Source organism: Halichoerus grypus, chromosome 6 (assembly GCF_964656455.1).
Source record: "Halichoerus grypus chromosome 6, mHalGry1.hap1.1, whole genome shotgun sequence".
In the NCBI taxonomy this organism is placed as follows: Eukaryota; Metazoa; Chordata; class Mammalia; order Carnivora; family Phocidae; genus Halichoerus; species Halichoerus grypus.
In genome coordinates this window covers 670446-697070 of record NC_135717.1, presented here as the reverse complement: position 1 = coordinate 697070, position 26625 = coordinate 670446, and the positions used below count along the sequence as shown (strand labels likewise).

Below are 26625 nucleotides of genomic sequence, written 5' to 3'. Positions count from 1 at the left end.
AGGTCCTGGAGTCGTCAGACTCATGGACACAGAGGGTGGACGGCGGGGCCGGGCCTGGGGGAGCGGGTGGGGGTCCGTGCATCACGGGGACAGGGTCTCTGTGTGCGGGATGGAACATTCTAGAGCTGGACAGGGGGCCGGCTGCACGGCAGCTGGATGCGTTCGGTGCCATTGAATTATACACTGAAATGGGTTAAGATGGTCAATTTTGTGTATGTTTTACCACAGGGAAAATACAAAGCAAAAGAGCTAGGGTACGCGGCAGAGGTGACCGGCAGAGGTGACCGGCGAGCCGTCCGCCACATGGTGGAGCCCTCACTCCCCGCCCCCATCGTGGGAGTCTCTGTGCACCTGGTCAGGGCAGGAGCCGGTGGGTGGGCGAGCCCCCTTTGTGGCCCCAGGCCGGGGTGTCCATGTGATCACTGAGCCGGGCCTGGTGTGGGGGGCGTCCAGGGCGGCCACGGAGATGGGTGTGTTCCATAGTTGTGCTGATGATCTCGTGGGCCAGACTCGGCACATTGCGCCCTTTCAGCGAATAATATGCTTATTTTGTGTCAACTCCATAAGGAGGGCGGGGAGAAGGGAACGATACTCCCCAGACAGTCCCCACACGGCGGCCTTGGCTCTCCTGGGCCCTGCCCCAGGTCACAGCACCTGGCGGGTTCACCATGGCGGGGGGGGTCCCCTGCAGAGGCCCTGTTTGCCTCCCGAGCCCTGGACCAGGCTGGCGAGGGTCCCCGCACATACCAGCCCTGTGCCCAGCCCACCTCAGATCTGCATCTGGACGGGGCCTGAGGGAGCCAAGCCGCGGGCACCTGGTGTCGGGGCCCCGGGAGGCTCCCGTCATGAACCAGGAGGGCACTAAAGTCAACATGGGGATCTCCCGCCTGACACCCAGCCAGAGCCGCCGCGTCCTCCGTCGGAGCCCCCCGCCCCGGGGAGGGGCCCAGAGCAGCGTGTTTGTGGAGTGCTTTCCAGCAGGACCTACACCTTCCCACCTGGCGGAAAGACTGCTCAGATTTGTTCTTGGCAGATTAAAACATCAACTAACCCTATTGGCTTCTGTGGAGAAAACTTAAGTCGCCCGGGAAAGTGGTTCATTTTGACGCCTGTTAAGTTAGGAAACATGCGGCTCAGGCTCTGCATCCCGCCCCCGCCTGAAGCCGACCGACCTGGGAGGTGCCGCGGACCCCTCTCCTACGCGGGGAGCGGCTTCTGGAAACGGGGTCCGGGCAGCACTAGGTTTACCACGATGCTCGTGTCCCCCTGTTCTGGTTTTCCACGTCCTCCCAGCAAGCCCGCCCCGAGCAGCCCAGTCTCTCCCACCCACAGCTTCTTGAAAGGGTTTCCACAGCCATTCCGGAATGTTCTGTGATGCTCTGAAGGATGCTCTCATTCGTTCACGGAGATGAACTTAGGTGAGATCCATGCTGTTAGCACCGTGTGACCGCGGACAGTAAAGCGGCCCGGCCCTGCAGGGGGGCTCCCAGCCCCTCCCTCAGTGTCAGATGTGGCAGACAGACAGAAGGAATGCAACGACAGAACATGCCCCTCACCCACCACCCAGCTTTTCCCAGAAGCGAAGTATACGGGCCCCTCCCCAGAGTAACCCCCTTCCCCCGTAGGGGCCCAGCACGGGCAGCAGCACATCCCGAAGCGCCCGCCTCCACCGCCCTGCGCAGGGTCCTGGAGAGACTTGCCCCTGCTGCCCACACCCAGACACTGTTCACGGGTGGGGACACGCCCCGATCCTTATCCTTTCTCCTGTGGGGAGCACTCTGCGTGCACTTGGGCCTCAGGGACCCCCTTCTGCAGCTGCCCCGGGAATTGTCCGGATCACTGGTTTACCGTGGTGTCCCATCATCATGTCCTCGCCCGGCCCTCCACCTGTCCACCAGCCCTGCCTCAGAGGGGATTCATCCTCCCACACAGACACGCTTTTGAATTTAAAAAGCCAAGGCTTCAGTGTTGGGAAGGGTCGAGGGGCAGACGAGAAATTGGGGGGTCAGAAGGGACCAGAGAGAAGGCTCTGGGGCGTGGCAACTGGTCGAGAGGCTGCCTCACTTCTGAGAGCCCCCTGCGACCCCACCTGGAGCCTGGGCCGGGGGAGGGCAGCCGGGATGGCCCAGAGCCACCATGCGGCCAGGACAGGGCCAACCCGACCCCACCAGGCTCCCAGGCACTAATGGGTCGCCAGATACAGGACAGGACACCAGATAACGGGAAGTGAGTCAGTGTGGGGGTGGCCCGTGGAGGCCCATGCTGGAGGGCCTCCCGCGGTGCACCCCTGACCTGGCGTCTCTGGGCCCTGTCAGCAACAGCCCCCTGCCCAGAGGCCCCCACCTAGAGGCCTTGGTACATCTTGGGCGTGGGGGAGATCGGAAGCTGGGCCTTGGGTTCTGTGTCCCCACTTGCTTCTGGGTCCCGTGAGGTTGATGGGGTGAAGCGCAAGGGGGCCCCAGCGTCCTCCCTACAAACTCCCGCTCATCTTTCCTGCTCAGGCTCTGCTGTCACCCCTGCAGGGTCCCCGATCCTCTGGTGGCAGCTATCCCTCGCCTGGTCCTGGCTCCACGGGCAGAGCGCCTCCGGGACATGGCTGCCCACGAGCTGCCGGAACAGGGTGGGGTCTGCAGGAGACCCGGCGGTCCAGGGCCTGGCACGGTGCACACTGAGCGTGCTGGGAACACAGGTCTCAGGCTGGCCTCTGGGTGGACGTCACCCCGCACCCCCAGCTGCAGGTGGCACCTCTGTGCCTGGCCAACGCTGGCCCTGTGGGGAACCGGACGGGGGCAGCATGGAGGGGGGGTGGGGAGAAGAGGCCATGGGGAGCCCAGGGAGGCATGCATGGGGGTGTGGGGAGGGGGTGCGTCACCACTAGGGCGTGAGGGGCACCCTGCGGTATGGGTGGGGGGCCTGGGTGCAGACTGAGGCAGTACTGATGCCCAAGGGGTCTGGGGACAGAGGGCAGAGCGCAGGGAGCTCAGGGCGGGGAGGGGACCCCAGCTGCCCTGGGGAGACTGGAGGACAAGGGATAGAGACACCTCTGGGCAAGGGGAACTGGAAGGGGGCTGAGCCCCCGAAAGAACAGGATCTGGCCCAGGAGGGGCTTTGGGGAACCACAGCAAAGAGCCCAGCAAGGGCCCCCATGAAGGGCTTTCTGTCTGTCCGTCCATTTGTCCTGCCTCCATCCTCCACAGAGCACCCCAAGCTGGGACCTGGGGGAGTGACTCAGACCCTCCCCGGGTCTCCTTGGTCAGAGCCCTTGGGCCTGGGCACTGCACAGAGGGCCTGGGCTGGCGGCCGCATGGTGAAGGCCGGGGCGGGCATGGTGTCCAGGGCCGCAGGGCTGAGGCCGGGCGGGGGCAGCAGGCGGTATCTGTGGAGGAGGCCAGCGAAAAGCAGGAACAGCTCCGACCTGGCCAAGCTCTCCCCCACACAGACGCGGCGGCCTGCAGAGGAAACCGAGGCACGGGGTGGGGGCTCTAGACCCGCTCTTTCCAGGGCTGTGCCAGGGAGCCCGGCCAGTTTCCTGGAGTGGAGGGAGAGGGGAGTCTCTGGAGGGACGAGGGAGGGCCTGGAGTGGGGGCGATCTGAGAGCAAGGTCTGCAGTAACCGGGATGCGGGCCAGCTCTGAGGGGCAGAGACCGGCTGCCAGAGGCTATGGACAGTGGGGGGCCCAGCAGGCTTGAGCCTGAGCTTCCGAGGTCCCTGGTGACCAGGCACTTGGGGGTGAGGGGCCCCGTGCTGTCCCCACCCGTGAGGGCTGTGGGTACCTGCAGAGAAGGGCAGGAAGGCTGCCCGCTTCACAAAGCGCCCCTCAGCGTCCAGGAAGTGGCCCGGGTTGAACTGGTGGGGCGTCTCCCACTGTGTCTTGTCCAGGAGCACAGAGCTCAGCAGGGGGATCACAGGTGTGCCCTGTGGGCGGGGCAGCAGGTGGGCTGGGCCTGGCACCCCATTCCCCCAGGGTGTGCACTGAGAGAGAAGGTCCCCCCAGGAGGCCAGCTGGGCCCACCCTGACCCAGAGCAGAAAGAAGGAGGGAGGGAAGGGGGAGAGAAGGGGGAGGGAGGGCCCTGCCCACCCTGTCAGGGTCCAGGAGGGGGGTGCCCACCTTGGGGAGCAGGTAGCCGCCCAGCTGGGTGTCAGCCGCCATACACCGCGGCACGTGGGGCAGGAGGGTAATGAACCGCTGGACCTCGTGCAGCACAGCGTTGGTGTAGGGCAGGGACCGCTGGTCCTCCAGGCGGGGGTGCCGTCGGGGCCCCAGCACGCGGTCCAGCTCCTCCTGCAGCCGACCTGTGGGTGAGAGCGTGGGTGCCAGCATCCCTGGGAGCCTGGATCCCTAGGCCCGGGCGGACCCCCACCCACCCGGCAGGTGGCTGTGTGCTGGGAAGACAGGCTGGGAGCTCACCTTGCACACTCGGGTGCTTGCCCATCAGGAGGGCAGCCCACTGCAACGTGGCCGACGTGGTCTCTGTACCAGCCATGACCATGTCCAGGGCACAGGCCACCATGTTGGCCTCGGCAAACAGGCCTTGGGGGTCATTCCCCTGCAGAGGCGGGTTGGATGGGACTCGGCTGGAGGCAGGGCTCCATGGACCAGCCGGCCCACCCCCACCCTCCAACCCAGCTCTGGGCTCAAGAAAGGGATAGAAAACAGAGCCGTGGCGGGAAGGCAGAGCCAAGTCTGCTGAGCACCTACTACGTTCTGGGCTCACCACATCCTTGCAGCCACCCCTTGAGGCAGACACTGCAAATGCCCCATTTCACAGATGGGGAGACCGAGGCTAAGGGGTTCCTCAGCTAGGAGGTGGAGGAGGTGGTGCAGGACCAGCATGGACCCCTCCCCAACCCCACTCCTCCTGGGGTGCGGCCCCCAGATGCCCCCAGGCCTCTTAGGTGGTAGGGTGGGTCTCGCCCACACCTGGCCCTGCTGGATCAGGGCGTCCATGTAGCTCTTCACGGGGCCTCCCCCGGGCGTGGGGGGTCGCCGCGCCTCCAGCTGGGTCCTCAGGATGGCTCGGACTTCCTCTATCTTCCGTAGGACAGGCCGGTGCAGTTGGAGGAGGGTCCCCAGCCAGGGGTAGATGTTGAACAGCTGAAGGCGGAGGGCGAGACAGTGGGCGGGGTTAGGGTGCAGGGCCCACAGCGGGGCCCTCACCCTCCAGCAGGTGTGTCCACCTGTCCAGGTCCCCAGGTGCTGCCCCAGACTCCAGGCAGACATGCTGTGTGGGTGCTGCCCGTGGCCACAAGAGGGCACCAGGCTCCGTGCCCGGGGGCCCCTGGCCCTCCTGGTGGGACCAGCAGCCAGGGGGCTCCCACAAAACCCTCTGTCCCAGGTCAGGAAGGGGCGGCTGCCGGACAGGTGGTGGTTTCACGCCTGCAGGTGGCTGGGATCATGCTTGCTCTCCGTCCACCAGAGCGAGCAAGACGGGGGGGCGGGGGGGGGTTGCCTCTCATTAAAGTCCTGAAAACAAAGAATTTGCAAACTTCAGAGCTTCAGCTGATCCCACTGTGACCAGGTTGTCTGAGGGGCCAGCTGGTGCCCGGCTCGCAGATGTCCACAGCTCTCCTGGTGCACTATGACCGCTGGGTGTCCCCCAGAGCATTAGTGATCCCTGGATCGAATTACACAGGGTGACTCTGAGGTGAGGGGCTGGCCCTGGGACGGAGGCCTGGAACATTCTGCTCTGACCCCTCTGGCCTCCATCCTCCTGGGACGGCCTGCTTCGGCGAGAAGGCCCAGGTCCTCTTGCCCAGAGGCTCCTAGGACCAAAGCATGAGGACGGGAGACTCTGTGGCCAGCCCCCGCCTCGCACCCGTGACCGCGGGTCCGTAAATACACGCACCACGACCAGATGGATGCGCTTAGCGACCTATCACAGAAATGGTCACAATGGCAAACATTTCATGCTTTGGAAAGAGTGAAATGCACCTGCCCCTGGGAGTTCTGAGAATCAGCAGGGCCAGTTTGCACCATTCATGTGACACTGTGAAGGACCCATGCTGGGTGGAGGGTCCCTGGGTTTAAGGGTGGGGGGGCAGGGGGACACTGAACCCCATATCCAGGGAAGAGATGCTCAGTCCCCATCCCCACCTCTGAGTAGGTGCATCTGCTACTGATGGGCAGGCGTGGGGGGAGGCAGATGGGCACCCTGCCCTACAGCCCCCTCATTGCCCAGAGGGCATGGGGAAACTGGCCTGGGGTCACATGGCCAATTGGTGTCAGAAACAGGACATGCCTCGGGCCTCCTGGCTCTGAATCCAGTGGGGTTTTTGCAAGGTGGCAGCTCACCTCTCTCGGGCAGGGGCAGTGCTGAGACCACCCCCCACCCCAAGGCCGGGAGCAGCCACCTCTCACCTGCAGGCTGGGGGTCCCCAAGAGGACCATGACCTCATCGATAAGGCTCAGCAGGGACACGAACACGGGATCCTGGTATTCGAACCGCCGGCCAAAGAGCAGCGTGAACGTGATGTTGGAGGGGGCCCAGCCCAGCAGGGCCAGGGGGAAAGGCTGGCCTGGAATGGGAGGGAGACCAGCCTCAGGGGGTGAGGGGGCCCCAACAGGGGGTGCCCCGGCCCCCACTCACCTCCATAGCAGTCCAGCTGCCCCATGAGGCACCTCAGCTCCTGCAGGACCTTGTCGGCCACGGGCCCCCTCCCCACGCCCAGGCCATGGAGGGTGCGCACGGTGAACTGGCGGGCGGCCCTCCAGCGTGCCCCCGACGAGAAGAAGATGCCTGCAGGTCAGACGAGCCGCCCGTGAGCAACCCCAGGTGACGCAGGCCGGGAGCGAGGTCGGGGGGCCTGGCTGGGGCCTCACCCCACCCCTGGGGCTGGCCTTGGTGAGCTGCACCTACTCTTGGCGTGTCATGGTCCCCGGCCATGTGGACACTGTGTCCCTCCCCCAGGAGCCACGCCGGGCACACTCTCGTGCTGCTCAGAGAGGCAGACCCCCCCCGGGGTCCGGGGACTCGTACGCTCAGCTGCGCCCTCCCCACCCTGCGCCGCACACCTACCCCCACCTCCCTGGATGAGCTGGAAGATGGCGATGGGGGGCCGGTCCGCCAGCTCCGGCCCGGTGCCCACCAGGGCCTCCCTCACGGCCTCGTAGCCAGCCAGCACCACGGTCTTCTGACGCCCCAGGTGAACAGTGAACACCGGCCCGTACCGTTCTGAGAGCTGGTGGGCACAGGCAGGAATCAGCCCGCGGCCCCACCCCAGGCCCCGTGAGCACCTGCCCCGGGCTGCACCTGCGCAGGGTGGGCGTGGGGCACATTCAGAGCCGGGGTGGCCTAGGCAGGCTCCATAGAAACTGGGCCAGCCGTGGGCGTGCGCAAGCAAAGGCCCAGGAGCCGAAAAGCAGGAGGTGTGTTTGGCAGGAGCCGGGTCTTGCTGGATCCCGCTGAGCCCCCTCCCCATCCATTCCAGGAAGGCAGGGGCTACCACTGGTGCTGGGTGTCGCCGTCGTGGTTTTCTTTTCCGGGGAAGCAGCAGAGAGGGCTCCTTGGAACCCCAAGACGAGGAGGCGGGCAGTAGGAGGGGCTGTCTGCGGGGGTGGCCTGTGCTAGAAGCCCAGGGGTCTGCACAGAGAGCCTTTCCCCGCTCAGATGCCCCCCCGCATTGAAGCCCAGATGGACAGGAGCAGGGGTGCCCAGACCTCACGCGAACCGCCCTGCCCAGCCTGGAGGCCCAGACCCAGACTGCGCGGGGAGGGCTGGCCTCTGACGCCTCTGCCTGTGCCCGTTCCCTTCTGTGCCTTCACACATGGGCACACTGAGGCCCGGAGGCAAGAAGTGAACTGCTGTCCATCACCCTCACCGAGGGACGGAGCCAGACCTGTCCACACCCGCTCCACTCCCCGCACGCTGGACGGTGGCCCCCGGGTGTGACCCCAGGCATGGCCTGAGAACCCTGGCGCCCAGGGTGCTTCCTGCAGCCCCTTCCTCCCCACCCACACGCAGGGCCGGGGGACCACCAGGAAGCGGCAGCGCTTCTGGGGAAGGAGGGTGCAGTGGTGGTGGGAGCCGTGGTTGGGGCAACGTTGGCCGGGCAGACCTTGTGGGGTGGGGGGCCAGGCCTGCACCTCCGTTTTGCCCACTGGGCCGGCCATTCCTGGCTGCAGGGCAGGGCAGCCTGCCCTCAACGTGGGGCCAGGACCGTGTAGCCCCCAGCCTGGGCTGGGAGCAGCCACACCGAGCAGGCGCTCCCTACGCCCCACGCACACTCGTGGGCTAGTCCGGGTTCCTTCCCTCGCGGGACCTCTGCTGTGTGGTACTACTCCCCGGAGCACCTGCCTCCTCCCCTCCGCCTCCCCCAGTCCGGGCTCTTCTGTAGGCGTTCATCAAATGCTGCCTCCTCCAGGAAGCCCTCCGGGCCCCTGCTCCTTAAATGGCCCATCTGCTTCCCTGTAGGGTGGGCTGTCTTTCTCTTCCTCAAGGCAGGGTGGGCACTTGGGCGTATTGTGTCCCCTGAGCTGGGGCTGGGGTGCCCAGGACCCGCCTGCCCTGACCTACCTCCATCAGTGACCGGTCCTGCTGGGACACACGCAGCAAGTGCAGGTTTCCGATGAGGGGCAGCGGACGTGGCCCAGGGGGCCAGCGAGGGGCTGGGGAGGGGGTGGGGGTGCAGGCTTGGAGCAGCCCCCAGAGCCCCAGGAGCAGCAGGATGCCCAGGAGCAGCAGGGCCATGAGGACGGCAGGCGGCGAGGCCCCAGCTCCCCACCCTGAGCCTTATAGGCCCCTGGGAGGGCGTGCCTCACCCCGGCCCCGAGAATGTGGACCGAGCAGTTTGCCGAGGACAGCCAGGCAGCTTAAAGTGACAGGCGTGCGGGGAATGTGGGGTTGCGTCTGTGGCAGGGAGCCAGGGGCCAGGGGCTGTCTGGGGGGCTAGCGTCCAGGCCTTGCGCTTGGGGCATCTTCGTCCCTTGCCTGCTGGACAGAACACACCGCGGCGGCCCGTCTGCCCCTCCCGCAGGCCTCTGCCTTCTGCCTGTCTCCCCATCAGACCTGGGGCTCACGGGGCCTTGGGACCTGGGCCCCCTAGCTCTGAGGGGAGCTCCGAGCCTCCCTCAGCAGGGCCCATGGGGTAGGAGGTCTGCGGAGACCCTGGGGATGGCCCGCGACGGTCCGCACAGCAAACGCCTCAGATCCCAGGACCCTCCGAGTGTCCCCTGCAGAGTCTCCGACCGCAAGGTTGCCCTGAGTGACAGCCTGCTCCCTGGTGGCTTTTCGAGTGTGGTCACCTGGAGTGGGAGGCCCTGGCCGGTGCAGGGCGGGGCAGGGTGGGCTGGCCGGGTTTACGAGCCCCCGTCTGTCTGTGCTGCACTTCGCTCTCCTCAACCCCGGTGCCCCGGCTGGGAGGGGAGGAGGTGCCCCGTGGAAAGGAGCTGTGAGGGGCTGAGGGTGCTGGCATCAGAAGTGGCCGGGCCTGCTCGGCGCCACCTGCCCTGACATGAGGCAGCGGGAACCCCATCCCCGCGTGGGGCCCCTCACCGCGGGGCCTATCTCCTGGAGATGCCGTCCGTGCCCCTACACAAACCCCAGAGCCAAAGCAGCCCGACGGCCCGCACCCCCTCCCAGCCTGCATTTGCACACCTCCTGTGACGGGGTGCTCACTGTCTTGCGGGCAGGCCGTCCCATTGCACAGCCGTGGGGCCGCAGCGAGGGTGGACGGCTCCCTAACAGCTGTGTCTCCGGGTCATTTAGGCTGAGTGCCAGGTACCAAGGCTGCTACTAGGTGCGTGGGCTGTGGGTGCTCGCCGCCCAGGACAACCCACCTTAATTAATTCAGCGAGCATTTATCGAGCACCTGCGTGCTGGGCTCCGCTGGTAGCTAGGGCTACAGACCCTGGTGGTCAGGGATCCAGAAAGGGCCCCCCAGCCCAGGGGAAGAGACCCACATGGCAGGGCCTTTCCACTGAAAACACCCCGGGCGTTGTAGCTGGGCGTGCGAGTCCCAGGAAGGGCATTCCGGCAGAGGGCTGTGCGGATCCCGGAGCAGGACCAAGCAAGGTGCTGGGTGGACAGCCATGGGAAGGAGGGAAGGGCCAGTGCGGCCCGACGCGCTGGAGGTGAGAACTTGGGGTGGGGGTTGGGGGGTCCACCCTCCTCCTTCAGGTCGGTGAGGCCTGGGCACCTGTGGCCACGCCGGGCATGAGGCCCCCCACCTCGGTGCCACCGCCTGGGCACCTGCGGATCAGCCACGGTCTCCTGCAGGGCGTGGCTGCACGGCTGGAGGGGATTTTCCAGAACCAGTCCTGGCTCAGCCAGTTTCTGGCCTCTTACCTGCAAGACCCTTGAGCTCCTCCTGACAGCCTAGCGGGGGTCACCCCCATTTCTCAGGAGAGGAAGTGGGGCCCAGGTTTGAGGCGCTCGCAGCCCCCCCGGCCTCTGGGTGCGCTGGCGGTGAGGCGGATCAGGGCGGGGCCCCCACAGCACCCACCACTCGCTCTGCGCTGTCCCACCCTGCGGGGCAGGGGTGTGGCAGTGAGGGGCGCAGGCTTGGGAACCAGACCCATCAGGTTAGATGCCCGACCCTGCCCTATGGGCATCCGGACCCTACTGGTGTTTCCTGGGATTTCGTGCAGACGGGGCCAGCAGTGTGTGACTGCGGGACTTCGCACGGGCCCCTGTGCCCCGGGTGACCCCCGACTGGAGCGCCCAGGCGAGGCCAGCTACAGACCTGGAACTTCTCAGGGCCCGGCCAGCAGGGCTGCCGCTCGGGTCGCTGGAGTCACATCAGGCCCCTGAGGGGCGACCAGCGTTTGGCGGAGAATCTCTCTGGGCACCACGAGTGTGGAGGGCTCTTCCACATCCAGGCCCCGGAAAGGCGGGGGCAGGAGGGACCCAGCGGAGTGCGGGGGGGCCCCCCGGGGCTGGTGGTACCGCAGAGCCGAGCTGCCCCGCCTGTCTCCGGACAGGCCTCTGGCTGGGGCCTCAGTGCACCCGCCTGGCAGGAGAATTTATGCTCGTGACCTCCAGCCTTTTCAGGGTACGGTTCTGCAAGTTTTCACCAACTCCTACAGTCATGTGACCACGCCCACGCTCAAGATGTGAAACAGTCCCATCCCCCCGGACTCCCCCGCCCCTGCGCCCCCGGATCCCCACGCCTCCTGCTCGGATCCCGGCCCCGCGCCCCTGCGCCCCCGGATCCCCACACCTCCTGCTCGGATCCCGGCCCCGCGCCCCTGCGCCCCCGGATTCCCGCGCCCCCCGCGCGGATCCCAGCCCCGCGCCCCTGCGCCCCCGGATCCCCACGCCTCCTGCTCGGATCCCGGCCCCGCGCCCCTGCGCCCCCGGATTCCCGCGCCCCCCGCGCGGATCCCAGCCCCGCGCCCCTGCGCCCCCGGATCCCCACGCCTCCTGCTCGGATCCCGGCCCCGCGCCCCTGCGCCCCCGGATCCCCACGCCTCCTGCTCGGATCCCGGCCCCGCACCCCTGCGCCCCCGGATCCCCACGCCTCCTGCTCGGATCCCGGCCCCGCGCCCCTGCGCCCCCGGATTCCCGCGCCCCCCGCGCGGATCCCAGCCCCGCGCCCCTGCGCCCCTAGGACTCCCGCGCGGATCCCGGCCCTGCCACTGCACCCCTGCACCGGTGTCCTGTCCCTACTGTTCTGCCTGAGCCAGACGTCATACCCACAGCAGCACGAGTAGCAGGGGTGCGGGGATCACTGCGTAGCAATCACGTGGGAGCACGGGGCCACGGGGGGGGGGGGGGCGGCGCGGTGCGGGACTCCCACGGCCTCACGGGCCAGGGCTTGGGAACCGATTCCTGGAACATCCACCACCTCGTCCCTGGAACGTGTGAAAACACCAGGTTCCACGCAAAGGGGTTCAGGTAGAAGGTGAAACTGAATTTGCTCATCAGCTGACCCTAAAATAGGGAGACTGTCCTGGACTGTCGGTGGGGCCCAGTGGGGTCACAGGGCCCAGAAGGGAAGGAGGCCGTGGAGGTGAGCCAGAGCGAGGGCCTCGTGGGGGCTCCCAGGGGCAGCCCTGGCTGAGCCGGGGTCTCGGGAACTGCCGCGTTGGACTCTGACCTCGGGAGTGATGTTGGTGAGCTTGTGTTTTCAAGCTTCAAGAGTGAGGGTTCAAGTGTCAGAGGCCACAACCTGTAACCTATGACCTGTGACCTAGCTTTGGAGTCACGCGGCTTTGTCACCTGGGGGGGTGTCCTGAGGCTGCCCCAGGTCCAAAGGGAGGGGAACTGCATGGGGGAGGGGCAAGGTTCTGGAAGAGTCTGTGGAGGACAGAGGTGGGGAGCGCCAGTCCCATCTGCCCCCAGAGTCGGCCCTTGTCCCCTGGGGACGCGCTCAGGGTCCCTCCTCCCTGCGGGTGCGGCCGGTTCCTTGTATCTCTGGTCCTGGGGCCCCGATGCCCAGGGCCTCGCTGACGCTGACGGGGCTGGCCAGGCCTTGGGAAGCGCCCCGTCCCCGCGACCCCCCAGGCCACCTCTCCTCTAGCTGCTCATCCGGGGCCTTCCCCTCCTGAGCCTAAAACCGTAGCAGCAACCAGTGTCCCTCCCACAGGGCCCTTCCTCGGCAACTTCTAGAAAGGCCTGCTGCCCCCCTGGCTACCCCCTGCCCCCCGGCACTGGGGAAGGGTCCCGCTCAGGTCCCCAGCGGCCCCACCGCTCACCACTGTGTGAGTCCTGGCGCTGCCGCAAAACCAAGACCCACAGCTGGGCGTCTAAAAGTCCAGAAATACACTCCAGCAGTCAGGACGGTGGTGCGGGCAGGCTGGCTCCTCGCGGGCTCTCGGGGAGGACCCGGCCTGCCGCTCGGGCCTCGCCCGCCATGGCCCACGGTGGTCTCACCTCGAGACCCTTGCCTCACATGCAGAGACCGCTGGGCGTGTCTTCCGTGGGCGCCACCCGTCAGCCCACCGCAGCATCCCACAGGCTCTTTCTGGGAAGGAGGCGTTTGGGTGGCTGTTTACCCGTTTAACTAGATAACGGACGCACACCCGCGGGGGCTCCAGAGTCCCCTCCCCGCTGGGCCCCTCGCCCATGCGTCCTCCCAGAGACGCTCCGGCTTCTGCGTGTGGTGCTCTTGCTGTGTTCATCATTGTACTGACGTGCAGCGAGCCCCTCGTGTCCAAGCGCGCAGTTCGACGAGTTTACATACTTATACAGCCGGGAAACCCTCGCCACATTCCAGACCGTGAACCTCCCTTCCACCCCAGAGTCTCCTCCGCCCTTGTCTCCCTCCCTCTGTTCAGTTGCTCTTTATTCTTGCGGTGACAGTGTGGCCGGATCAGACCCCGGACGGTTGCCTCGTCTCCTCTCTGCCGTTCTCTCTCTCAGTCAAAAACATCCTGCTCGAAATACCTGCGTGCCCAGTTGCAAGGGATGTGCTGTAAAAATAAGTTCCTAGAACCAGAAGCCCTGAGCCAAGGGGCTGCACCCCGTTAGACTCTGACTGATGTTCGCTCTGCACCAGGTGGGGCATCGTACCCACTGTCCCACGCGCGGCCTGGCTCTCCCCACCAACCTCCCCTATGGAGGGTGCCAGGAGGGGGCCTCACCTTGCCGGCTCCCCACCCCCCATGCTGATGCTGGGTGGGGGGCTGCTGGGCTCCATTCTGCCCCCTCTCCTCTCTGCCCACCCCTCCAGTCAAGACCAGCTCCCCGATTTTCTCAGCCTGAAGATCAACTTTCAAGCTCGAGACTCTAAGCGTCGGGGCCCTGCCCACACCTACGGCGACCCGACTTTTCTGGGCCAGCTGGAACTCTTTAAAGGGGGAAAATAACCTAAAGGGGTGGGAGCGGTGTACTGGGTGGAATGGCCTCCCCACCCAACAATTCATGTCTCCCTAGAACATCAAAATGGGCCCTTATTTGGAAATAGAGTCTTTGCAGACGTAATCAAGTTTAGATTGTGATTAAGGTGGCCCTAAATCCAGTGACGGGTGTCCTTATAAGAGACAGAAGAGTGGAGGACACAGACATAGAGAAATTCAGGTGACTCTGGAAGCCGAGATGGAGGGTGTGGCCCTAAGCAAGGAACGTGGGGCCACCAGGAGCTGGACGAGGCAGGAAGGACCCTCCCCGAGTGCCCTCCGAAGGAGTGTGGCCCTGCACACCTCGGGTTCAGCCTTGTGGCCTCCAGAACTGGGAGAGAATACGTTTCTGATGGTTAAATTTTTGGAGCTTTGCTATGGCAGCCTCAGTCATATAAGCAATGTTCAGGAAAATTTCCCAATACTCAGGAATAAGGCAAATGGGTGACACTGTGTCCCTTCATTGTATCCTCAAAGCCACGGTCCAGCCAGTCTGCCTGAGCATCATTCGACCCTCCCAGGGAGCGTCGCTGTATTTGACTTACTGTTTATTATTGACCAGGCCCAGGTGCCCTCAAGCTAGACGTTCACATGTAGGAAACAGAAAAGCTGCAAGTGATTGATTTTCCTGTAAAAACGCAAATCACTTCTGTCTGGCAGAAAGGATAATCCCGAAGGTTATGGTTTATTGCCCCATGAGCTATTAACCTGTTGTAGGTCCAGCTTAGCAATCCAACTCCAGCATCCTTTCTTTTCCTCTGACCAGATGTGGATATATCGGGGTTGGGGCGCCCTTCTCAGAACCAGCTTTGCCATCCGGCCAAACCCCTTCATCCATGCATTAAATGAAACTAACACATGTGCAGTTTATATTTCTCTGAGAACTGTGTTTTCATCCTTTTGAAAAATATACTTTTGCAGCAGACTGTATTAAAGGGGAGAGATCTGCTATATCTAGTTCCAGGCAAGGTTCGATCCAGGGGCTGTCTTAAAGGGGGAGTGTCTCAGCCTGAGGTTGCGCACCCCCAGCTGATGCCAGGCAGGCTGTCTCCACCAAGGCCGGCCCACACTGCAAGTTCTTGGCAAAGCAGATGGTCTCTGTTTTACACCTCTGAGCTGGGGATGTTTGTTACACAGTGCCGGGTAGCTCGGACACTGGCTGCGTCACCTTGGACGAGACTTGACCTCTTTGTGTTTCTCTACGTGTGAGGTGAGGGATAAGAACACCTGCTTAACCGGGTTCATCCTTCAGATGCTACTAACTGAATGTCCACTGTATGCCTGGCACTGTTCCAGGGGCCCCACGCCAAACAGCCTAGCGTGGAAGAGGGGTTCCAGAAGCATCAGTTTCTTCCCCCACTTCTTTATCTGTGCGCCACAGACGAAAATCCCTTCCCTCCCTCCCAGCCAAACGTCTCACATAAAGCAATAATCATCTGCCAGGTACAGACGTGTCAATTAAAAGCTGGTTGTCACCTTGGGGTCTCCAGGCCTCCAGTGCTTCATTGGTCCCTCAGGGCTGCTGGATGGAGAGGCTGCAGGCAACCTTGGGGGGCAGGGCTGTCCTCTTTACCGCTGAGTGGTGTGATCTAGTCAAGTGGAAAAGTGCTATTTGCTGGGCAATAAAAGCGTCTTTTGTTCACTGCCCTGGAAACATATTAATGAATAACCCAGTGCGTGGCCCCTGGTTCTAGCCGCATGAAACGGTCGTTTATGTGACAAGATCAAGGTGCAATTTTCCTTTTGTAGTTTTTAGTGGGCCCAGAACACCAGGTTGATCAAGGCCTCAACGGCTGCAATGGGCTTTCCCTGTGGACCCCCAACAGGCCCCAGCAGCATTCAGGGCCAGCTCTGCCGGCACTGGACACACTGCTAAAATGCAACCCCAGGCACAGAGATGCAGTGGTGCACACTGGGGAGGGGCAGGCGTGCTGGGGAGCCAGCGAGTGAGGAGCTGGGTGCCTTCCAGAGGCCTTGAGGAAGGGGCAGGCCCTGAGGTGGGGGCTGTGAGGGCTCGTTGGCCAGGCACTTCTCTGCAAGGCCCCTGAGTTGCCCGAACTGCTCCTAGTCCTGACATTAAAAGGAGGCATGGTGCTGGATCACGTCAGGGACCAGGGGGAGGGGGTAGCTGGTGAGCCCTGTTGCTGAGGCCCCAATCTGCTTATCTCTAGGGCCTGGCACATGGTTGGCACGCGGGTGGGATGGATGCACGGATGCAGGTTGGAGCTCCTGGCAGAATCAGAGAGCGCAGGTGCTCTGGGAGGGCAGTGATCCACTTCCTCCCTCCAGATGAAATCCAGAGGCCCAGTTTGGGGACGAGGGGTGGTTGCCTCGGGTACAGGGCTGGGAGGAGGCTCTGCGTGGGAGAGCTGGGGTCTCCACCGAGCCCTTTCACTGTTGTTCTTGCTGCTATAAGAACAATAGTAATAATAAGTGACCACCAGAGCCGTAACTGTTCTCGAGGCACTTCTAGTTTGTTACAGGTTGAGCTGCATCCCCCGCCCCCTGCGAATTCATAGGTTGGAGACCTACCCCCCAAACCTTAGCAGGGGACCTTTTGTGGAAATAGGATCATAGCAGATGTAATTAGTCGGGATGAAGTCGTTAGGGTGCGCCCGCCCAGTGTGGCTGGTGTCCTTGTAAGCAGAGGACATCTGGACACAGACACACGGGGGGGACCCCACGGGAGGGTGAGGGCGGAGACGGGGTGTGCGCAGGAGCCGAGGAGCCCCAAGACTGCCGGCGACCACCGCGGCTCGCGTGGCCTGCGGCGGGGTCTCCCCAGAGCCTCCAGGAGGAGCCAGCCCCGCCACACGTCCGTCTCGGACGTCCGGCCTCCAGAGCCAAGAGCAATCGCACTTTGTTGCTGGAGCTGCCCGGGCTGTGACACTAGGGTGTGGCCGCCCTCACTCCTTCCTCCCCCGCAGGTCAGCCCCGCGGACACCTGGGGATGCAGAGGCGCCGCACAGCCTGCCGGACCCTGCGAGTGCACCTGCCCTTGGGCTTCCTGTGGACTGAAGCTGTGTGTCTTTGGGCAAACTGCTGAGCCTCTCTGGACTTCCGTTTCCTCCTCATAAGGAGATGACGGCTGGCCTCTGCCACTGGGTTGCTGTGAGGGTCAGACTGGAGGAGACTGGCAAGGACTGGGCAGAGCAGCCAGGCTCAGGGCCTTTCAGAGCCCAGCTGGGGCCGGGCCCGGGCAGGGGGCGGGGCCTGTGGTGCGGGGGCGGAGCCTCTGCGGCCAGGGGACCGGTCCCAGCGGCGGGGAGGGGCCCGGTCAGTAAGGGGTGGGGCCTTCCAGGCGGGGGCGGGGTCCGGCGGCGTAGGGGCGGGACCTGTGGCGCGGGGGCGGGGCCCGGGCGGCAGAGGCGGGGCCTGACGCCCGTGGCCGCTCGCCGCTCGACGTGCTCCGCGCTCTCGCGGGGCCCGCTCGGCGCTCGGCCCGCCGCCCTGCGTACGGCGCGCGTCGCAGTCCGGGGCTCGCCAACATGTCGACCGCCATGAATTTTGGGTCCAAGAGCTTCCAGCCGCGGCCCCCGGACAAGGGCAGCTTCCCGCTGGATCACTTCGGTGAGCGGCGGGCAGCCGCCGGGCTCCCGCGCCGGGCCTCGGGTCCTGAGTGCCCGGTGGCGCCGCACGGCCCCGCGGTGCAGGTGGGGAAACCGAGGCCCGGCGCGGCCCCGCGCGGGCGGGAGCGGGACAGGGCCGGAGCCCCGCGGGACGGCCCGGCGCGGAGCGGCTGGCGGGAGCGGGGCGTGTGGCGGACCCGCCGCGGCCGGGCCTGCAGGCTGGTAGCCAGGGACGCGTGCGCGCCTGGAACGCGGTGCTGAGCCGGAGTCCGGTTTGGGGGGAGCGTCTGTGGAAGCCAGGCTCCGAGAGTGGACTGACCGACTTGCCTTAACCCCCGGTTTCCTGTGAGGTGTTTCGCCCCCGCAGCGAGGGTGGACAGCGCCGCGTGAGCTCCCCGGGCCAGGTGCTCGCCTCCCAGCGCGGCGGCCGGCGTGCTGGTGGCGGAGGCGGGTCTTCAGGAGAAGTGTGCAGCTGGTCAGGCGGCTGCGCGAGCACGTCCTGCGCTCGCTTCAAGGGGGACGCGGTTTTCCTTCTCGTTCTAGGGGAATGCGAAAGCTTCAAAGAGAAATTCATGAAGTGTCTCCGCGACAACAAGTTTGAAAACGCTTTGTGCAGACAGGAATCAAAAGCCTATTTAGAATGCAGAATGGAGAGGCAAGTACCTGCTAACGTGTGACTTCTCGAACCTTCCTCGGCTCCCCGGAAGCGTTTCTTTCCCCCAGAGCTCGTTGCACATGGCTCGTTGAGACTTCCGTCTTTCACAGCTGTGGTGGCTTGCCCCTAGCATTGGGGCCTGCCAGATTAAATGGTACTAGAAGTTGTGTAGCAGTCGCGGCGACCTTTCCGGGAGTGACGGCGTCGTACACGACTGCGTTCCTCAGAGTATTTTCTTTCCAAATTTGGGAGCTGTCATTAAGGTTTCAGAACCGTACATCATGAAAATGCTGACTGAGCCAAACGGTTTGAAGGTTGTGGGTACACGGTTTCTTTCTTTCACGTTCTCAGACCGTACAAATGTTTTGTTTCATGTAGACTCAGCTGTGCTTCACATGTGACGGGGAGACAATAGGCTATTTTAGAAATGATGAAAGACAAAGGATTTGTTCTGTCTTGACCAGCATTTACCAGAGCTCACTTTTAAATAAAACAAATGTTCCTAACTATGATCCGTCGAGATTTTGCTTAAGAACTGTTCTAGTCCTTAATGGGGAAAGGCAGGTAATTGTATAGTGGGGGTGGGAACTTTTATTTATGCTTTTTGAGCCCTTCATTAGCTCATTAAGGAATCCAGTCTTCAGATGGCTTTGTCTGAAGATGGGTTGACATAAACCAATCCAGTTGGAGCCCCGTTTCCATTTTCCCATAACAAACTCAGACATTTCCCTCAGGGCAAAATCTCTTGTGTTCCTCAGGCCCACAGGTGTGTTGAGGGCTATTTGTGGACACGTGGGACCTTGGGGATGGGCCCTTTGGGGAGTGGGGCCGTCAGGTGAGGCCCTCACTCTGTCTCCAGAGTTGTTCAGGCTCACCCGCCTCTCTGAAGCTTGGATTAATCACGTTGTGCAGGCCAGAGTCCCCAGCACACACAGGTAGCTGCTCCTGCTGGGAGTTGTTCCGGAGTTGTTCCGGAGTTGGGCTGCCTGTGTCCCCAGAGAGGCTCCTGGCCTGCCTGGTGAAGGGCCAGCAGAAGGGCCCTGTCTTTTCTCCCCATTTGACCCTGGGAGTGAGCTGCCTGCTCTCCGTGTGGCTGTGCCTTGCTCAGCACAGCTTCTGGAGACCAGCCTCCCCTGAGGCCTGCTGAGGTCGATGGGGACCAACGGATGCAGCTGGCCACTCTGTGGGTTCCGTTATTTCAAGTGGCTTCGCTGGCTGGTCAGGCGACGTTAAGATAAATTTAAAGGGTACATGTGTGTTTCTGACTTGGTCAGTGATTTTGGCCATAGACTTTTGGATGGTTTTTAATGAAAATCCATGACCACCCGGATTCAGTATCTAGATTTTGCACCTTTGCTCCTCCTGCTTTTTACAAACCTCTTTTCTTCCCTTTCCCTTTTGTGCTGAAATCCCAGACATGACTTACTGGTTCGTGCCTCTGTATGCATCTTTGTAAAAAACTGGACCACAACAAGTTTTTAAAGTTGCCTCTTGAGGCTGTGGGCCGTTGTAGCCAGATGGGGAAGTATGTGTGCTGTTGTAGCTGTGGGCCACATTTTCTCACGGGAAAAGCTGTTAAGTTTGGGATTGCTTTGTTGGCAGAGAAAACAGCAAGTACACCTACGATCCGCGATCTCAAGGCTCTGTAATCATTTCACTTGGGTCCCCGTGCCGTGGGGCGGGCATCGGGCCATGCAGCCGCATCCCGGAGCGCAGGTTGGTGTGAAGGCCAGGCCTCCCGGAAATCTGGTTGCCCTAAATCATGCGCTCAATGCTGGCTCAGTCCCTAAAGTACTGGACTGGAAATGGGATGGTCTCTTCCCTTATGCTAAAGGGAGGCATTGAAATCATCCTTTTGGCTTTAGAACTTGTTAAATGTTGTATTTGTTGTTTTTAGGATCTTGCCAAGGAGCTGGATTTTATGAAGATTAACAGATCTGTAGAAAGGATATCTTGAACCATGTCTTATTTGGCTTCTAGTTTTTTCCTCCTTATTCCTTCTTCGTGCCGCTAAACACGCAGGTCCGTCCTGTCGTGACGGCATGTCGGGAGGAGCACCGCTCGCCCTGTGCCCGGGTGGGTGTGCCGCCAGCCAGCCTGCCCTTCTGTAGCGGGAAGTCTGACACGGGTGTCGCAGGGCCCAGTCAGGGCGTGGACAGGCTGCATTCCTTCTGGAGGCTCCGGGGCAGAATTGCTCCCTGCCTTCTCCAGCTTCTAGAGGCGCCCGTGCTCCTTGGCTCATGGCCCTCCGCCCTCTCACCGCTGGCGACGGTGTATCTCTTCGACCCTTCCTCGCTTCCCATCTGTCTCTGATTTTCAGGATTCATGTGATGAGGTTGAGTCGTCCTGGGTGACGTCACCTCAGAATCAGCAGTTAGCAACTGTGTTTCACCTGTAGCCCGAATCCCCCTCTGCCGTGGAGGGTGACACAGGCAGCACGGAGGGTGTCATCTGGGGGTCGTTGCTCTGCTGATCACAGCGTGGTCCGAGAGGCCAGTTTCAAGAACTGTCGGCCAGGTGGCCTCTTTTGCCAAGATGTGTTGAAAATTTATCATTGTTTTTCTCATTTGGGTTTAAGGAGTAGTGCGTGCATTCCATGCTGTAGAATTTAACCTGCTTCTAGATTAAATTGTACTGACTGAACTTTGCAATTCTGGGGACATTTTCCTGAGGGGTAAGTGACAGCCATTGTGAAGTTTGGATAGAGATCATCTCCCTGTGGGGCTTTGTGTTTCCGCAGAAGTGTGGCCTGTCCCCCTGGACCCCCGCGAACCTGCAGAAAGCGGGTCATCTGAGCAGGTGCCTTGGACGTCCCGCGGTGCCCAGCATGCTGGCTGAACTCCGGGCTGCCTGCACTGGCCCGCCGGGCTTGTGGGGGGTCCGCGGGCTCCGTGGTGGGAGCCGGGACACGGTGTATGAAGTGATGGCGGGCTGTGTGTCGGCTGAGCCTGGCGGTTCCTGTGGGGACGCTGTCCTCCCCCAACCCCCCCCGCCAGGAAGCAGGATGGACAGATGCCTCTGAGAGTTCGGGTCGACCCACCCCCGCCCCCAAAACAAAACAGAATGAAACCTAGGCCTCCCGATTCCCTGGAGCGTGGGCGGCGGGAGGCCAGATGGGGGAGGCTCCTGAGCTCAGCACGTGCTCTGTGCGGGGCATCCCTGTCTTCGTGGCCCTGACTTACGTGGACGCGGTGGGAGGCTGGCACACGGCTGGTTATAGGGAGGCAGTGGGAGCAGGACACGGCCGCTGGCCAGCTGTGAGACCGTGCTGGGCCTGGGGCAGGACTGAGAGGACATGGAGCCCACACACCATGCATCTGGGTGTGTCTGATAACTCAGAGTAAAGCTAACAGATGCGGTGACCGTGAACAGCACGGGTCTGCTTACATACAGACTTTTTCAATAAATGCAGTACAGTCCTGGAAATACGTTTCTTCTTTATCATTTTCTTAATAGCTCTTTTCTCTGGCTTACGTTTTGTTAGGATACACTTAGGTTATAGCTGAGGTTTCCGGTCAGCAGTAGGCTGTTAGTCCTTAAGCTTTTGGGGAGTCAGGAGTTATAGGCGGATCCTCGGCTACGCAGGTGTTTGGTGCCCCTAACCCCTGTGTTGTTCAGGGTCAGTTGTACCAAATAAAGTCTGTCCTGTCCTGTCCAACTTTGTCCAGGGCGTCTTCACAGGGACCTGGAGGCCAGGGGTCTGCTCCAGACTGGGCCCTCGGGGAGCCTCACCATAGTCTGCCTGCTTCCTTCGGGTTCTGGCTGTGCCCTGCGTTGGGGGGGTGGGTGTCTCTCTTGGGTCCAGAGGTGCAGGTGTCAGCCAGGAGGAGGAGGGCGCAGAGAGGCCCTTCGGGGCCCAGAGCAGCGGAGTCCCTGCCCGCAGGCAGCCCCCGGGACACTGGTTGGGTGGGATGGGAGTGAAAGCACAGGCCTCGTGCAGACGGCGCTCTTCGTTTTCTTCCGTTCTCGTAGGCAGCTGATGGCACAGGAACCCCTGGAAAAACTGGGATTTGGAGATTTGATCGGTGGAAAACCAGAGGCAAAAACTTAACTTTTAATGGAAGGAAGACCACCAGCTTCCCCGTGTTCCGGGATGGAGCTGTCGTGCAACCTTGTCAGCTGGCGGCTAATGGTTAGGTGCCGTGACGTAGAAGCTTCTGGAACGCCCTCCTTGACAGAAACAGTTCATCCTGATGTTTCCCAGGTTATTTTGAAAAATTATTGTTGGTTTTAGATCTCATTTTCCCCCAAGAGTGTTAGGTTTTATCTTTATGTCGCGCGTGGCAGAGTTTCTAGGGAGACCTGTGGCGGGCGGGAGGTAGGAGTGCGGAGTCACGCCCGCTTGGCCAGGGGACACGTGGCCTGGGTGACACGGTGACTCCACGGCGTGATACTGTGCGTGGCTTCCCGGCTTCCCGGTGCTGGCCCGCTGAGTGCTCTCAGCTTCGCCCTCCCACAGAGACACGGATACTGGGAGAAACTGTTCCTGGCAAAATGGTTTCCTTGTTGTGCTTCTTTGCACTGGTTCATTTCCTGTTTTTTTTTTAAACAAAATATAGAGTATAAACTTGGAAAGGAGAGATCGTCTGGCTTTTGACTTATTTGACTTAGTGATATTTTTCTGGTCATGTCTGAACACCAAGTATCTTTTAACCAAAGGCTCGTTTTCTGACAGGTGCAGACTGTTACAGTTTAATTATAAGGATCTGTCTATTGTCACTGGGAAACAGGGTGTCAGGACATGTGTAGTTTGCCTCACACGTGGTCCCCCAGCGTCTCCCTCTGAAAGAACATCCAGGCTGACACGTGTCAGGGCGACGGTCCCGGGGCATCTCGTTAGCCAGGGCCGCCCCCAGAGTTGCCTGCAGCCATTTAAACCTCACACATCCTCAGGCCCTAGCCGGGATTTCTGGGCGGCCTCCGTACGCGGCCAGGGTTCAGGCTCACGCACGGACTGCCACGTGTGTGTGGGTCTGGGCCCGGCGCTGCCTTCCCTGGCTCCCAGCCAGCTGGCTTTGGTCCCAGTGTGGCTAACGGAAGACGGCGGACACATCCCCACCCAGACAGTGACCCTGGGGGGGACAGCCAGCCATGACCCAGGTCTGGGCTCCCGAAAGTCGCCACTGCCCACTCCTCGGCCGCGGGTGGTAGAGGCGTGTCCGTGTCCAGTTCTCTGCCTTCAGCTCCCTCAGTTTTCAGTCCTTCCGTGGTGGATGCGTCTTGGCTTAGACCCTCCCTGACGTTAGTCCCTCCCGCGGCTGGTGCCACGTCCACGGTGCTGACTGCCCCGTTCACCACGTGGGTGGCTTAGCATCTCCTGTGCCCGCTGCGGTTTGTCACTGTTGAGTATTTGGTCTCTGTCTCACCCTGTCATGTGCTACAGACTTTTTTCACGTTGTCGTCCAGTCGGTGAAGTATCTTCGCTTTTATCACCAAACCAAACTGAGCATGAAACTAGTTTGTATCTGCTGACTGTCCAGAATTACGTATGCGCAGGGTTGTTGGTGCGGCCTTGTTTGTAGTTACAGAACGCTGAGGTGACCCGGATGCCCACACGTGCGAGCGTTCAGTGACCCGCGGCTCGCGTGGCAGGGAGCGCAGAATCTGAAGTGACACGGCTGACCTCCCACCACAGGTGCTGTACGTGAGGAAGCAGACTCTGGAAGTACCTGTAGTAACGGTGACAAGGAAGACAGGAAACCGGAAGTAGCCGCACGTTTGTGCAGACACGAAATTGAGGAAGGACAAAGCAGACACCAAGGAGGATGGTCGCCGGTGTGCCGTGTAGCTCTGCCTCTGAGCCGGATTCCTGTTCCCCGTGCTCAGAAGTGACACCGCGGTGGGGGTGGGGCATAGCGCCCCCTGCAGCCTGGAAGGCGGGAGTCGGACCGGGCTGGGGACGAGAAGACACGGTCTGTTCTCTGGCCAGCTCTGGAAGCGAGTGTCCTAGGACCGGAGAACTAGGGAGCGCAGAGAAGAGCCGGGATCGTGGGAGTCCCTGTTGCGTCACAGGTAAGGTGGCTGGACAGAGACGGACTTCGGTGTTGTGCCTGCACCCATGTGGGCGCCTGCCGGCTCTGGCAGCCAGGGTGCACACCCATGCCCTGTCTCGGTCCGCGGCCGGGGTGCTGCTCCCGACGGCTGGAACCAGGCTCCTGAAGGGCTGGCTGGCGCCCGGGCCCGAGTGGGAAATCCAACCTGAGCCCGGACCATTTTGTGTCAGAAAGTGAGGAATTGCCGGAAATACGCTGGGGGCTTGTTGGAAGCCACGTCTGGGCCAGTTTGAGCCACAGAATATTGTACCGGGTTAGTCTTCAGAACCAGTGACTCTGCACGAGTCCACGCCGACAGTACCACTACGGGGATCCCTGTCGGTGGGGGAGAGACAGCTCCTGGCGGTGGTCTATCCCCCGCAGAAATAGCAGGGGGGACGGCAGTCCCAGCACAGCCACAGGGCGTGTCGACGAGAACCGGCCGGGGGCCTGGAGTCGGGCCGAGTGTGCCTGGTCTGGGGCCTCCCTCAGGGTGCAGCAGAGACATCGGTGTGGTCATGCTGGGCGACCTGCCCACGGCTCGTGTCCCCCTCTGACGCCCTCCTGGGGTGTTCTTACCTCACTGCAGTGAGCAGACTCCAGACAATGCACGGTCTGCAGAGTGAAGACCGGTGCTCTTCACAGGTGTCAGGGTCCTGAGAGACCTGGGGTCCGGGGAGACAGACCGACAGCCACGTGGACCCCGGGCCAGGAACGGCAGTGACGGGCAGCCGCTGGGGCCCAGCGATGTGCAGGCTGTTATCAGGACGCTTGGATTCTTGTTCTGTGGTTATATAAGGTGGTGGTTGGGGAAGCTGGGCATGTGAACTCTGTCCTATTTTTGCAAATTTTTGGGAGTCTAAAATTATTTCAAAATGAAAAAAGTATTTTGCATTAAACTGGTTGAACTTTCCGTGTGCGTGGTTGAGTAAATTCTCATTCTGAGGTGCATCCAGTGGATTTCGAGGCAGGTGATAAGACAAACGGTTTCGGCAAGTGGGGGAGGAAGTGTGCGAGGAGAGGTCGCGGACGGCTTTCCGGCGCAGCCTTTGATTTTCCAGATCTGAGTTGTCAGCCGCATGGTGCGTGGGGTGCAGACGTCCTGTCCGTCCCAGAGCACCCAGCCCTCCGGCCTTGCTCACGTAGAGCGCCCGCACACTGGTTGCAGGAAGCCAGCAGCGGTATTCAAAGGCGCCCAAAGACAACTTCCAGAACGTTTTCCAAGTGTTCTCACGCGGGAGATAGGCTGGGGAAACCGGGCCTCCACGGTCAGGCCTGGGCCCACAGCCACCTTCCCTGAAGATGAGCCCCTCAGTCTGCTTCCCTCCGGCCCCTGGGGTGGGGCACGCCGCACGTGCCACGGCCTCAGCCACCTGAGAGTGTCCAGGGGCGCTCGGGGTGTAGCGCTGGGGTTCCCTCTGCCCAGGTGTCCCACCATCAGGAGCAAGACGGACTCTCCCCTCCATGAAGCGTCCTGTGCTCGCTTAAGTCACCGCAGACCCAGTGGTGTAGACAATACAGATTTATGATCTTACGTCATAAATAGGCCCACAGGGCTGTGTTTTTTTGGGGCTCTGGCCAGAGTCTGTTTCCTTGTCTTTCCGGCTTCTAGAGGCTCTCACGTTCCCTAGCCCGGGGCCCACCCTCCAGGAGAGCGTCCTCTCTGTCCTCACCTCTCCCTCCCATCTTCTCCCTGACTCTTGACGCTCCTGCCTCCTCAGCAGGACCCTCCTGATGACACTGCCCACCCAGATAATCCAGGGTCCCCTGCCAGCCCAAGATCGTTAACCTGACCCCCCCCGGAAAGTCAGATTCACGGGGTCTGGCCAGGGACGTGAATGTGGACTCTGCCGACCGCACCGCCCCACACCGCGAAGAACCCTAGCAGTGATGTGAGGGGGACATGGAAGCATGGGGCCTGGATGGGCCTTGGGGCCGAGCTGCTGGATGGTGAGTAGCTCACGCATGCCCGTGTCCCGAAGACGTGCTCTCACACGGCTGTGAGGCTTTGCCTCGTTATCTGCAGCAACCCAGTCATGGATCGAATTTTCTCAGGGCTGGGTTTAAAGCCCATATTTTTCTGAAATCTTTGGCACTTGCTTTGCAGCTGCTTCTTGCTGGTGGATGATAGAGAACGGGTATGTACTTGATAAACAGGATCAGGTCAGAGCCAGCCCCTGCATGTATGACATGACCCTGTACCTGTCAAGTGTTCGTCTCTAATTTTACGTACACGTGAGAGGTGTCTGGGATCCCGTGCAGTGAACGTTCACAATACATGTCCGAGTGACAGAATCATCTGGATGTATGTGGCTTTTTTCCATGTATTTTTATTTATGATTGCATTTTATAACAAGCATGTATCGTTTTTATAGAAACAATTCATTAGCTTAAGAGCTCATTGTGTTTGGTTGTTATTTTATATCACCTGTAAATTATATGCCTGTGGTTGCAATTTTATATTGTCCATAAATAGCCCGGTTTATTTTTCCTGGGAAAACCGCATTGATTTTATGTCCAGATACAGTTCTGCAAAGCATGTAGGGCGGCCGGGGCCGGGCCTGGTGCCACTCCTGGTGGCTTCATGGGCC

General features: G+C 61.7%; 2 protein-coding genes across 4 annotated transcripts; one reads left to right on the top strand and one right to left on the bottom strand.

The window, feature by feature from the left end:
• Positions 1 to 193: 193 nt before the first annotated feature.
• Positions 194 to 8887, bottom strand: CYP2W1 (cytochrome P450 family 2 subfamily W member 1). The gene is made up of 9 exons (XM_036105572.2): positions 8515 to 8887; positions 7018 to 7180; positions 6589 to 6738; positions 6360 to 6517; positions 4923 to 5096; positions 4410 to 4548; positions 4110 to 4294; positions 3774 to 3915; positions 194 to 3449 (listed from the first exon to the last, which is right to left on the bottom strand). Exons 1-9 carry the CDS (start codon positions 8686 to 8688, stop codon positions 3229 to 3231), a joined length of 1506 nt encoding a protein of 501 aa, XP_035961465.1. The 5' UTR covers positions 8689 to 8887; the 3' UTR covers positions 194 to 3228.
• Positions 8888 to 17151: 8264 nt separating this feature from the next.
• Positions 17152 to 24947, top strand: COX19 (cytochrome c oxidase assembly factor COX19). Of its 3 annotated transcripts, none has more exons than XM_078074221.1 (4): positions 17152 to 17348; positions 17891 to 18002; positions 19605 to 19718; positions 21975 to 24947. In XM_078074221.1, exons 1-4 carry the CDS (start codon positions 17267 to 17269, stop codon positions 22051 to 22053), a joined length of 387 nt encoding a protein of 128 aa, XP_077930347.1. In that variant the 5' UTR covers positions 17152 to 17266; the 3' UTR covers positions 22054 to 24947. The 3 variants fall into 3 exon arrangements, with proteins under 3 accessions (XP_077930347.1, XP_035961494.1, XP_077930348.1); XM_036105601.2 differs by lacking the exon at positions 19605 to 19718 and adding an exon at positions 20743 to 20801 and having other exon boundaries at positions 17157 to 17348; XM_078074222.1 differs by lacking the exon at positions 19605 to 19718 and having other exon boundaries at positions 17170 to 17348; positions 17891 to 18006; positions 21979 to 24947.
• Positions 24948 to 26625: the final 1678 nt, after the last annotated feature.

What these genes read in the sequence shown, in the direction of transcription:
- CYP2W1 (XM_036105572.2), bottom strand. Translation starts at nt 8,688, where the DNA reads ATGGCCCTGCTGCTCCTGGGCATCCTGCTGCTCCTGGGGCTCTGGGGG. An exon ending in AGGACCGGTCACTGATGGAG is followed by an intron (nt 7,181 to 8,514) that starts GTAGGTCAGGGC and finishes TGTGCCCACCAG; the next exon opens with CTCTCAGAACGGTACGGGCC. An exon ending in CCCTGATCCAGCAGGGCCAG is followed by an intron (nt 4,549 to 4,922) that starts GTGTGGGCGAGA and finishes CCGCCTCTGCAG; the next exon opens with GGGAATGACCCCCAAGGCCT.
- COX19 (XM_078074221.1), top strand. Translation starts at nt 17,267, where the DNA reads ATGTCGACCGCCATGAATTTTGGGTCCAAGAGCTTCCAGCCGCGGCCC. An exon ending in CTTCCCGCTGGATCACTTCG is followed by an intron (nt 17,349 to 17,890) that starts GTGAGCGGCGGG and finishes TTCTCGTTCTAG; the next exon opens with GGGAATGCGAAAGCTTCAAA. An exon ending in TTAGAATGCAGAATGGAGAG is followed by an intron (nt 18,003 to 19,604) that starts GCAAGTACCTGC and finishes CTTTGTTGGCAG; the next exon opens with AGAAAACAGCAAGTACACCT.